This window comes from Orbilia oligospora (assembly GCF_000225545.1).
Source record: "Orbilia oligospora ATCC 24927 unplaced genomic scaffold scaffold00109, whole genome shotgun sequence".
NCBI lineage: Eukaryota > Fungi > Ascomycota > Orbiliomycetes > Orbiliales > Orbiliaceae > Orbilia > Orbilia oligospora.
In genome coordinates, this window is record NW_011645666.1 from 2,997 (window position 1) to 15,061 (window position 12,065).

Genomic DNA, 12,065 nt, shown 5'->3' on the forward strand with positions numbered 1-12,065 from the left:
GCTACCGTTGGCAGACTATACTACAGTGTCAACTTACACTGAAACTGAAACCGGTCTACTTTGGAAATTGGGGGAAAGCCTTTTGTTAAAGGCAAATGGTTTTCATATGGCGGGTTGAATTCAGTAGATTTAAGAGAGTTTAAGAGATATCTTGCAATTCCTCTTAACACAAGAAGGGTCACCAAGACTACAATTCCTCCTGCACTTTACAACAGGAGCCTGACGGTCATGATCAACACAGGCAGCAGCCTCAAAAGCCCGGCCACTATAACGTTATAACTCAGACATGTACAGGCGCGATTAAATGCGAATACTTTGGCCCAACGTTGGCTTTACGTATAGGGATAATCAACTAATATTAACTGTTGTCACGGTTTTGAAACCATGTATTGTACATGTACTAACGACGATTGATATAGTTCCTCGCCTTAAGAGTAGTTGGACTCGAGGCGCTAGGCCATAGGCTGGAACGCTCTTAGTGTGACATGGCGTCTTTAAGTCTATGTACATTGAAAAGCTAGCTATTAATATACTGTTATGCTTCCCCAGCTTAGGTATGTACATACTAGTCTCGGAACCAGAGCTGCCCCCGAACGCACTTCTGACAAAAAACTATTCTGTCTGAGCGCAGTATGCAAACAAGTCTACGCGCACACAACTTCGGAGTTTGATTGACTGGCACAATAAAGGAATTTTGATATGAAAATGTTGTTTATGCTGTTTGTAAGTTAGAAAATAAAGTTTCGGTATATGTAGTACGTACGTATATTGGGCGCACTTCGTGAGCGATCCTCTGGTAGTAGTGGTTGTATATGTAGGGAACTTGTGGTTTGGGCGACGGGTGCCCTGTGGCCTCGTGTTCCACCATCAATGTATCTTACTAAGCCGTGAAAATGCACCGAGATTTCAAGTACCTACTTGCACTTGTAGATCCGTACAATATCTTCCAGGTTCGCGAATTCGTCATGCGAAATTCGTGGGTACAATTTCGTCAAATGTCTTCCTATGTACCAACATACCGGCTGTCCCACCCCCTGCATAGAACTGTCGCGAGACCGGTAAGCTTGTAAGAACGCTCTAACTCTTGAAATATCTGTGGGAAAGACACATATAAGGGACCATCGATTACCGTGGCGTAGCTTGGATAGCCTTCGGTAAAACAGGATCGATTGCACAGCCAATTCCTGTTATCATGTTTGCTGATCACTGCGTGTCTCGGTTTCGAATTTCTCTACACAATTTTGCGGATGAAGTTATCCCAGGTGTCCTTTACAGCTGTGCTGTGCTGTTGACCCACGAGGCTGCTCCAACAGCGCAGCTCAGCAATGCGTATTGAAATGATGGACTTATAACTATAACTAGTCCTACCCCTACCTGTTATTCTTGGACTTAAGAAAGGTAACATCCTCCTGGGGTCATTGGGCGATTTTGTTAAGCCTCCAAAGCCTCCCAGAACCCGAGTTTGATGCCATTTCTTCCTACCCCGACGTTTTTTACTATCTAAATAAACACTTATTTTAGTTTTCGATTCCCTTTATCTTGAACTGATAGGTCCACAATCTGCAAAAAATGCGGGCAAATTCAATCTTGATCACCTCCGCCATCATGGCAATGATCGCAGCCATATCCCTTCCACAGGAATCTGGTACGTCGAACGTTGATATTACCCCCAAGCTTGCGGGAAATACATCCGAACCATCACAGAACATGACGGAAACTAGCCCAAAGCGGGCCGGGGAAATCCCTCCTAGCTTTTTCTATAAAGATGGTAAGATGAAAGTGAGATGTAATCCACCAGACTGGGCCTACCGTATACCCCCACGCGAGGTCCCCGACATGCATATCACGTTTGATGACTGGACAGACTGGACTTTGGTCAAACATGAAGCAGCTATGGTGCATATCCGTTCCCGACAGCTTGGATGCTATTCATGCCGTTGTGATGAAAATGGTGGATTGTATGGGGTCCCACTGCATGAAAGAACAAAGGACCAACCCTGGGGGTTGTCACGTAAGTGTTGGACGCAACTTGCAGCAAATAGGTGCAGTGTGATGTTGGGTAAGTGGAGAGACAATTTCCCTTTTACATGCAGTACCTGAGGCCAGTAGCAGAAATGCACCTTGCTTACCCATTCATGTGTTTTAAATTAAACCCACAGGATGCTTTTGTACCGCTGATCTAGTTAGCCGGGTGCCGGAGGATAGAAACCTCCCAATTTCCGTACTTCAAGAAGCCCTAGATAGCATTCCTGACTCGGTCCAGGGCCATAATGCCGACTTTACTTGGAATTATGGTAGTGGGACTCTTCGTTTCTCACAACCAAGACGATACCTAGACCCAGATACCGCTGAGCCCTATTATCTGGAAGGCCCAGACATAGGAATGAATCAAGCGTACTACCAAGAATTCAGACGTCGTTTCGGTATACCAATTAAAATTTATGGTGACGAAGCCGGTCCCAGCGGGAGCGGAGGCTCAGGGGGGGGCGGGGATGGGGGCTCAGGGGGCAGTGGCAGTGGCAGTGGTGGTTCTGGTGGAAGTGGTGATCCTGGTGGAAGTGGTGATGGCAACCCAGGGGGGAGCTTTGAATCTAGCGAAATTTAGTAGAAACACCAAACAAACAATTTTTAAATAAGGCCAATAAAAAAACAAGAGTTACATGTATAAGTATTAAAGACCCCAGTTGTATTTATTTTGGAAATTACTTTTCTACTCGAGTACTCTGCGCCAAATAGTTTTATTTAAGAATTCACCACGCTGTAGATTACATCAGTCTCCACATCATATTTACCCTTCTTTCTTCTTCTTCTTCTTCTTCTTCTTCTTATTCTTCGTCTCTGCTTTCTTTGAACCTCCCTTTCCTTTCTCTCATTCTCCACTCTCTGTTTAATACAGACTTACAACTAGGGCACAAAGCGCATATATCTCGATATCTCGATCTCGTTTTATCAATTTATGAACAAGCAAACGTTGAAAGCCTATGACTGATTTCCAAATACTCGCCAAGTGTGTTGATTTTGTTTCATTTTGATTCCCCAAGGCCGTCTCTGTACGGTGCGTATGCTGGGTACTAGCTGGTCTCGTTGGTACCAGACAACACGAAGTACACTTCGAGTGGGATACTTAAGTACCTAGGTACTTACTGATTTACTTAGCTACTTAAGTTTTAAATTTCACTCCTTCCTTTAAATTTTTCTAGGCCTCTAGTCTCTTCTTATGTATAAGTACTTATGCCTATGTAATCCTTGTCATGTCTAGGCCTTTGTACCTTAGCTTAGGCCGGTGCGGGTACCGCAAGTTAGCTAAGTCCATACTTCCACCAGCCTAAGCTACGAGAATGTTCTCCCATCATGCACCGTATACATCGATATCAGATAATTTCTTTGAAATTAACGGATCCATTGATCAAATGAACTTAGAGATTGTGGGGGTGCTTTTTTTTTCTGGATAGTTATACAGTCTGCGGATCCAGGTATCTAAAACTTAGTCGAGTATCCACATGATCACGAATGCACAGGAAGGCCACTCCTGCGGTACATATACCGAATTGAACTTTAATCCTAGAAGGGATTAAGATATGTATATTGATGGAATATATCTTGTCAGCTCTATGGTCAAAAAAATATATATACAATTTAAGGCTACCTGGACGTAAGGCTACTCATAAGCCATCGATCTTCGCGTCTCCGTCTCTTGCGTTCGGACCAGCCAACAGACCCCTAAGCAGCGCTCTTGGTTCCAATGTATGTACAATTAATCGTTAATAATATTTCACAAAAAAGAAAAAAGAAAGAAAAGGCACGAGTTTTATTCATCATAGTCAAACTCCATATCTCCGAATGGAATCTCGACTGTCGACCTCCTCGAACCCCTAAGATATCGCTCCTTTTGTACCTTAAACGGCGCTAAGGCATAGTCACGTGTAATCTTGAGTTTATCGACCTGCGGCCGTCTTGAAATCTCGGCGAAGTCAAGGATCTTTGCGTGAATCTCATCAGTTTGTGCTTTTTGGCCTCTCTTGCTTCGGGTGTTGCATAGCCTCCACATGACCGGACAGGTTGTTGCGATCTTCTTAGCCAAGGTTCTTGCCTTTTCGGCCTCTTCGGTGCCACCTCGTGTTAAACTGAAAAGCTTATTCAGTTGGCCTCCTAGGATCTCGATCGTATGAAGATGTGGATGTTGTGCATGCTTCGCCCAGCCGATAAATCCGAATCTCTGCTGGGCTCTGATTCTGTAATGTATCCCCGTATCTTTAACTAGCCGGCTTTCACCTAGTCGAAACGCCTGCTCAAGATCTCCCGATCTTGCTGCCAAAACAATCAGAGAATTCCAGTTACCGCCGTCCAGCTCAAAGCCCCAGGAAATGATATCTTGCATCATTTTCCCAATCTCTCCAACGGTGATGGCATCGGCCTCAGGGCCGATTACTTCTATCGAATCAATCGCTGCCTTCAGCATGATATCAAAAGCAGGACACATTTCTCTCTTCTTGACTGTTACAACATTGGATCCAGTGCTGATCTGAGTCAGTGGTCGTCCGCGCCGTTGGGCTTCTGTGTACATCAGTCGCCAAATTTCGCGCAAACCGGTCCAATTCCTTTCTCTCTGGGATGCATGCAGCAGCTTTAGATACATATTCATGGTGGGCTTGATGCTGTTGGTACCTTTGAGTGAGGAAATCTCGAGGAAGTGTTGATACGTTTTGCGGACAGATTCGTAGTCTTCTTTGTATATATAGGCCGAAATGAGTGGAGTGAAGATATAAGTCGGAACGGCGCTCTTAACGGGACTGAAACTCGTGGGATCGAACCCTGAGAACTTTTCAATTGCCAGACGGGATATTTCTTCAGCAGAGCTGAGATCAACATTACCCGTAAACTTCGCTAGTTCTTGTGCTTCAAAAATAGAGGCGAGGAGAAGCATGGACTGTGCGGTGAAATTTGGTTCCACCCCATTTTCCATCATTGTCTTGTAAATGGCAAAAACCTCGGAGTATTTCCGTCGACGCAGGAAGCCTTGCATGAGTGTGGCGTATGGTACGGGGCCGGTTTGGATGTTCTGTGTTTGTAAAAGGTCCAACATTTGCCTAGCTTTTTGAAGATTCTCTCGATGCTGCGTTTGGGTAAGTGCACGCATCATGATAGCATAGCTGTGAAAATTGAACGGAACCCCCCTCTCTTGCATTTCTTTAAAGATCCTGTCCACATTGCGGAGCTCCTTTTTGTTGGCATGAGCACTCATCAACATGTTATACATGTGTGTCATAGGGATCCCCATTTCCTGCCTGTAAATGAAATTTATCAACTTCCAAGCTAAAGAGCGAGCACCACCATTCACATGTGACCAGATGATCATGTTCCACATAGTAACAGTCGGCGTCATCTTCCTGCAAGCCGCTCGAAAGAGAAGATCCACATTCTCAAAATCACCTCGAGCCGCGCAGACGTACATCATGGAACCATACGTGCCCGAGTTTGGCTCGAATCCGAGCTCAAGGATCACATTGAGATAATCCATAGCACTTTCCATATCTTCTGCCTGGGAGAAACCTCTCAATAGAGTATTATAGCACTCAAGGTTAGGCTTGAGATTCAGTAAAGGCATTGCTTCGAGTTTTTCAACTGCAGTGGCGACTTCTCCTCGTTCCACGTATCCTCTGAGTACATGGCCGTAGTCGTCCGCAGTGGGGGCGAATCGACTAGAGAATTGTTTATACAGTTCCTCGACAATGTTTACCTCCCCCCGTTTGGCAAAGACGTCCATCATTTGTCGGTAGGCTTTAATGGTTGGGTGATTATGATACTTAAACCAGTCGTCGAACACCATTTGCATTGCCTTAAAGTCCCCAGCCGCTATAGATGCGAGCAGAACCCGGTAGAGTAGTATGTTTGATGGATTAGCTTTAGGGGAAAGCCGATACTTGGAATATTGTTTGATGACCTCTTCATGTTTCTCCAAGTATGGCGTACCGAGAATAGTGTATTCCAAGTCCTTTTCATCCGGAGTGTACCACGCCTTTGATCCCAAAAGCCTATTGACACAGTCGATATCAGCCTTAGTGAAGGCAGCTGCCCCACCTGATGCGAAGTTCTTCTTCACCCCAACGAACAGCCATACTGCCAAATCGCGAGCCAAAATATCGTTCCTCAGTAGGTTCGCTACCCAGGCAGTATACTTGTTCATAAAATCAGGAACTGAAGTGACGATAAGTTGCGGTCGAACTTGTTGAAATCGTGGAACAGCTCGAAGTTCAATTTCAGTGCTTGATGGACCGCCACGCTTCGACTCAGGCAGTTCTTGTTGTAAAAGCTGCCAACAACGGATAGCTCGATCCCAGGTATCATGGTTGAGACAATAGGAAATGAACTCTTCAAATCCGACTTGGGTGCTGCTGATCCTTTGTTCAACCAGCTTCGAAAGAGCGACGTATGCGGGATCAACTTGGTGCAGGAAAAGGTACGCGTGTATAAGAGTCTTCCAATCCACATCCCGACGTTTTTCAGGAGACAGGTCCTCAATAAGCACAATAACTCGTTCATAATCAACCTTCCGTTTGCTATTGATGAGGTATCCAAGCAAAAGCCGTCTTCTTTGTGACGTTGGTTCCAATACAAGCGCTGGTTCCTCCGGGGCCCCCTCCTCTCTAGAATACCACGCCCATGCCCGGTCGAAAGATTCCTCCGACAAATCAAAATCCGCTGGGTTTAATGTTTGGAGCGATCTAGCTTTCTTTTCAGAAGGCATAAACTTATCCCTCGAGTCCCTCTTCCGTCTGTCTAAAAACCCTTCTGCCATCCCGGATTGACCATATTCCCACTCTTCATCCTGCCTTGCAGCTAACTCGGCTCTGATTTTGGCCTCACGTTTCGCTTTTGAGGAGTCGCCAACGAAGGAGCTGTAGGACCGTGGGAGGTAGCCGTTTCGGTTGTTAGAGATCCTCAAACTTCTCCTGACCGAGAGTCGCTGAAGAAGTGCTATAGCCTGCGGTGGATATAGGAAGTCGAGGCCAAAGGCAGATATGGAGAATTGGTCCGATGAAGACGGGCTCGGAGGGGGCGGTAGCAACGAAGCGAACTTAGAGATTCGGTCCACCTGTCCGGACAAAGCTGATGATATTGACCTGAATTTGCTAAGTAATACGTCCTGGAAGCCTTCGGGTGCCTCGTAATCGTCGGTTGCCCGTCCCAAAAGTAATTCTCCTCCATGGATCCAAAAAGCTGAATGAAGCATCCGACCGGATGACAGACTTGCTGTTCTAACATTGGAGAGAGTACAGCCTCGACGGTTTAGGCGAGCAGCTACCCGTTCGAGCATGCCCCGTCTCAGCGGCCCTAATTCTCGCCGTCGTATTCACAAGGACCTCTTCGATGAGTGCAGTTGGGATTGTGGGTGCTATATTGAGAATCTTTGCTGTTAGTAATCCATTCGACGGAACGAGGGGTGTCCAAGTTCGATATAATTGCGGTGGGTATGTCCATACATACGCACTAGAAAACATATCCCGATCTCGATGGCAGTGGTAGATTATGGGGAAGCAATGGTGCCCACAGTGCCAACATTGACGTTCATTCACAATCTGCGTATCGACATGCCAATAAAATGTAATAGATGCGGCGTCCTCCCGAAGGTATAACAATTGACGGAATGTATGAAGATTGTCCTCCTATGTAAAATACCGACTACCAATCCCACCTCTCTGCCTCACGGGCTGTCACAAATTGCCCTGAGAGCTATTCTTTGTATGTTATTTTTTTTGGTGCAAATTAGGCGTTGAACTTGGAAGCGAGTGGGAAGTTTGAAGTTCCAGGCCATGGCCAAGACCTGTAATTTTTTGGATGTCGAGAAACACGCCACTTTTGATTTTTAGATTTTGTCAGGCAGCACTAGCCACCGCCACAATTCACCCCACGACAACCCACACTCGTTGCGATATGCTACAGTAGCACCAAGCTTCGATTCAGTCACATCTACCCAAATTCGAATTCGAACATACCGCCAACATCCTACTTTTGATCGCGGCTGCACACGACCTAGTTGAAGCTCAGGGCGTTAATATACTGCGGACTAGGCTATCGATACCGCCATTGGACTCGGATTGATGCGTGCACGGTAATCAGGATGGATATCACAACCACAGTTCTCAAGCTCCGCTCTGATCCCCTCCTTCTCGGCGACTACAATGCCTATCGAGCGCTTTGTTCTCGCAGAATTTCAAAGCTCAGGCGAAATGTATACGGCAAATCAGCTAGTCGGTCTCGGAAGTATGTTGAGAAGGCTGCTATCACGCCTCAGAACATTGCTGAAAATGCCAAGTTTGTTATACCATTCTAGCCTACCTTTTTTGTAGCTCCCAGGTAGCTGACCTTCACACTATAGATATGTACATCTCCTCGTTTACTCTACTGAAAGGGCGTGGGCTTTTGCAATGTACATGAAATCTGATTCCGGGGCATCGGCTCTATCGGGACCGACACGCAGCCACATTATCACACGCTTCAACAAGGCCCACAAATATGCTTCCCAGCTTCTCGCACTACTCCAAGACCCAGAAAGTAATGCTAGCCAAAATGATATACTCGAAGCCAGAGCTTACGCGGACTCAATTGCTGGTGCGATTGCCTTTGAGAAGGGGCAGTGGGATAAAGCCCTTGCATACCTGTCGACTGCCAGAATAATTTATCTCGCGCTCTCCGCTGCCGTTCGGGGGGACACTTTCAAGGAGATTTTAAATAGTAATATTGATGCTGGGGTTCGCTACAGCTCGTATCAATTACGTCTGCCCAGAAACCAGGATATTGATACGACTAGCCGCCGGCATTTCCCCAAAGACGACGAAAAACTTCTTAGCGCTATCGCCGCATTAGACGCAGATGTTTTAAGGGAGCCTGAAGAAGAGGAGCAGGTTGCCGCTGGATCCGTGGCAAAACCAATAGCTGTCAAATCAATAACATGGAGAACCCGTACCGCGCCAGTTGAAGACGCAGACGTTGCACTTGCACTGGGGAGCGTGGCTGCGGCCGAAAAAAACCTTGAATCGTACCTTGATGAGCACAAGGCAGATTCTGGGAAATCCAGAGCAGACCATTTCGACGAGATTTTGGCAGCATGGCAAGATTCTGCGGACGTGATCAAGAAAACAATCGATGATGCACTGAATGATGGAGCAAGTGCCGGCGACGAGAGAATCCAGGCCCTACAGGTTATTTATACTTACGTGAACTATAATCTGATTTCGTGGAGAATCCGAAGAAACAGTGTTATGGCTACGGGTGTTTGGGATGATAAGAAAGAGAAAGATGGACCCGGTGCAGTTTCTGGCTTCAAGGAAGAAGTTGCGCTTTGGGATGCTATACTCCAGGTCGGTTTCAATCACGATTGCCACTCTTAATCCTAACTAACGGCCTCGCAAGGACTTGGAACAAGCCGCAGAGCTACCAGGTGTCGCAGCAGATGAGGAATTCGGCAATGAACTCGAGATGAAGCGTCACTACTACCTTGCCCTCAAGTATGTTCCCATGATTATTCATGCTCTAGGGGCTCTATTAATTCGTTGACCAGGTGTTCGGCAATTGCCGCCTCGCATGCCAATATTGGCAATCGACTAAATTCACTTGCTCTTTATCACCGTGCATCTGAAAGCATCAACACCGCGGTCTCACTCTCATCGCAAATAAAACCCACCTCTAGCGATCCATTTTCCATCCCATCCGAGAAGATCAAGATACTGGCCGCAGAGTTAAAAGCCAATGTTCAACGATATCATGCCCTCGCCGAAATGGACCGCCTAACCCAGCAGTCTTCTACCCTCGCTCAAAAATCAGCCGTAAGAAAGCCACTCATTGAAAGTTTGGCTGTATACCCGGAGTCCGGTGTCGATTTCACCAATTTAATCGACTTCCCACCGAAAGTTAAGCCGATACCTGTCAAACCTATCTTCTTCGATATCGCGTGGAATTATATTGAGTATCCGGGCTTAGAGAGGGAGGCTGCCCCTGTTGTCGATGAGCCAACTACTACAGCTCCAATGGAAATCGATGAAGGGAGGAAAGACGAAAGTAATCCACAGAATCGGGGTTGGTTCCGATGGGGAAGATAATGCGATTGAGGGCTTCTTAAACATCATGAGAGTCGTTTACATGTATATTCACATACATAAGTGCTTAAGCACCTACTTAAGTACATATTATATTGTAGCTCAAGGAAGAACAATAAAAGCCAAGATCTTGTTAAATCGAGTTTCTTTTCCAAGGCCACGACCGCGCCGATAATTAACTGCAAAACTTCACATCCGATCTCAGGCAAGTGTCCATACATGTAAGAACTCGATTTCGCAGCTGGAACTGGCTACCTACGGACTTACTAAGCTGTACTTCCTTAAGTACTTACTTAGTAAGTAAGTAAGCAAGTAGGTTAGATAGTATAGCTATGGTTAGCTATTGTATGGGTTTCGCGTTGCATGACGACGCCTGTCGATGTCTTGGCTAACTGTTTAAGCGCAACTTGTCCAACTTGAAACCTCGCCAGCTTCAACATCTCGACGTCCTAGCTTAGGTCAACTGCGACACGATTGAACGACATCAAAAACCCGATCGCCCAGCATGTCCAGGCCGTCCGGAGCCGGCTATGATGTAGTTGTTGAGGTGGACGATGAGGTTGGTTTTTCTTCCCCGCGCAGGAAGCCTCAAATAGGTGGCATCTCCGTAAGATCCAAGGAATGTGGTAGCTAAGACAACGGTGGCGATGGTTGGAACAGGGCGATTTAGGCCACACTGATCTCGAGACTGGTCTCGATTTCCAAGGTTCGTTATAGATACTATCACAGTGTCGGTACAGAGCTAACTAGTGCCTCGTTACAGACTTCGGCCACAATGACCCTCCCACTGGCAAGATCCCATCGGACCAATCACGTACTACCCCATCTCCGACTTGATAAACCCTCATGTAATCCACACAACTAACAGTTCTCTTCATACCAGGCGGGTTCTTTTCCACAGGCGGCGGCGCCTCCTCATCGCGCACGGCTGGCGAGAATGCCACCAACACCACAGGCAAACGCTACCTTTGGAGCCTCTCCTTCTACGCCCAATTCTTCAATGTTGATACTTCCGAAGTCCTCCGCCGCTGTTTTGCCGCATTATTCCCCAAATCCAACTTCCTAGACGTCTTAGAAGGCAATCCAGACCTCTACGGTCCTGTATGGATCGCTTCAACGGTCGTATTAATGCTCTTTCTGACCTCCACCCTCGCGAGTTACTTCGCAAAGGTTAAGGGCAGCGACGGGTTTAATTACAATTTTACAAGTTTGACGGGGGCGGCTGGGTTAGTGTATGGATATACAGCATTGGTGCCTGTGGCCCTGTGGGGGGTTTTGAAGTGGTATGGAAGTGACTCGGCGAATTTGTTGGAGTGTTTGAGTCTTTATGGGTACGCAAATGTGATTTGGGTACCAGTGAGCATTGCTAGTGTTAGTCCGATTCAGAGTAAGTATCATCCTTGAATTATCGTTCATTCTGGAGGTTTGTGGGAAGTATGACGGATTGAGGGAGCTAATTGTGGCTGCATAGTTCTTAACTGGGTCTTTTGCGCGGTTGGGTTGGGAATCTCGGCAACCTTTTTGTTTAGGAACTTGTAAGTTGCATCTCTACTGGAGGTTTACAATGATGAAGGGTGCTGACGAGGAGGCTGCTTTTGTTTAGGTACCCTGTGATCAGTGGAATCGATGCACAAACATCGAAAATAGTGCTTATCGTCATGTTGGTTTTACACGGCGGATTCGCCTTAGCAATCAAAGTATTGTTTTTTGCGTAAGTCAATAGATACCTCTCTCTCTAACTCCTAGAGGAATATGCTTCGACATCACTAACGAGCGTGCTTTAGACACACATCGTTGAAACCGTTATAAAAAAAGCTAAAGGGCTTGGGTATTTTTCAAAAAGTTACTACGGTATTGGTTGGGAGCACGGAGAGAAGGAAATCGTCCGGGTTTTTTGTATATCGTGGAATTGAACTTGACGCGGGCTGAGTAGTAAGGTGTATGGAGGGTTGGTGATGTTCAATGTACTTT

General features: G+C 46.4%; 4 protein-coding genes across 4 annotated transcripts; 3 read left to right on the plus strand and 1 right to left on the minus strand.

The window, feature by feature from the left end:
- Positions 1–1,605: 1,605 nt before the first annotated feature.
- AOL_s00109g2 (uncharacterized protein) lies at positions 1,606–2,605 on the plus strand (the record flags this gene model as incomplete). Its single annotated transcript, XM_011126483.1, has 2 exons — positions 1,606–2,011; positions 2,160–2,605. 2 exons carry the CDS (start codon positions 1,606–1,608, stop codon positions 2,603–2,605), a joined length of 852 nt encoding a protein of 283 aa, XP_011124785.1.
- Positions 2,606–3,808: 1,203 nt separating this feature from the next.
- AOL_s00109g3 (uncharacterized protein) lies at positions 3,809–7,231 on the minus strand (the record flags this gene model as incomplete). The annotated part of the gene is made up of 1 exon (XM_011126484.1): positions 3,809–7,231. One exon carries the CDS (start codon positions 7,229–7,231, stop codon positions 3,809–3,811), a length of 3,423 nt encoding a protein of 1,140 aa, XP_011124786.1.
- Positions 7,232–8,119: 888 nt separating this feature from the next.
- AOL_s00109g4 (uncharacterized protein) lies at positions 8,120–10,097 on the plus strand (the record flags this gene model as incomplete). The annotated part of the gene is made up of 4 exons (XM_011126485.1): positions 8,120–8,313; positions 8,378–9,359; positions 9,412–9,506; positions 9,560–10,097. 4 exons carry the CDS (start codon positions 8,120–8,122, stop codon positions 10,095–10,097), a joined length of 1,809 nt encoding a protein of 602 aa, XP_011124787.1.
- Positions 10,098–10,599: 502 nt separating this feature from the next.
- On the plus strand, positions 10,600–11,903 carry AOL_s00109g5 (uncharacterized protein; the record flags this gene model as incomplete). The annotated part of the gene is made up of 7 exons (XM_011126486.1): positions 10,600–10,653; positions 10,755–10,800; positions 10,858–10,908; positions 10,978–11,481; positions 11,566–11,629; positions 11,698–11,805; positions 11,879–11,903. 7 exons carry the CDS (start codon positions 10,600–10,602, stop codon positions 11,901–11,903), a joined length of 852 nt encoding a protein of 283 aa, XP_011124788.1.
- Positions 11,904–12,065: the final 162 nt, after the last annotated feature.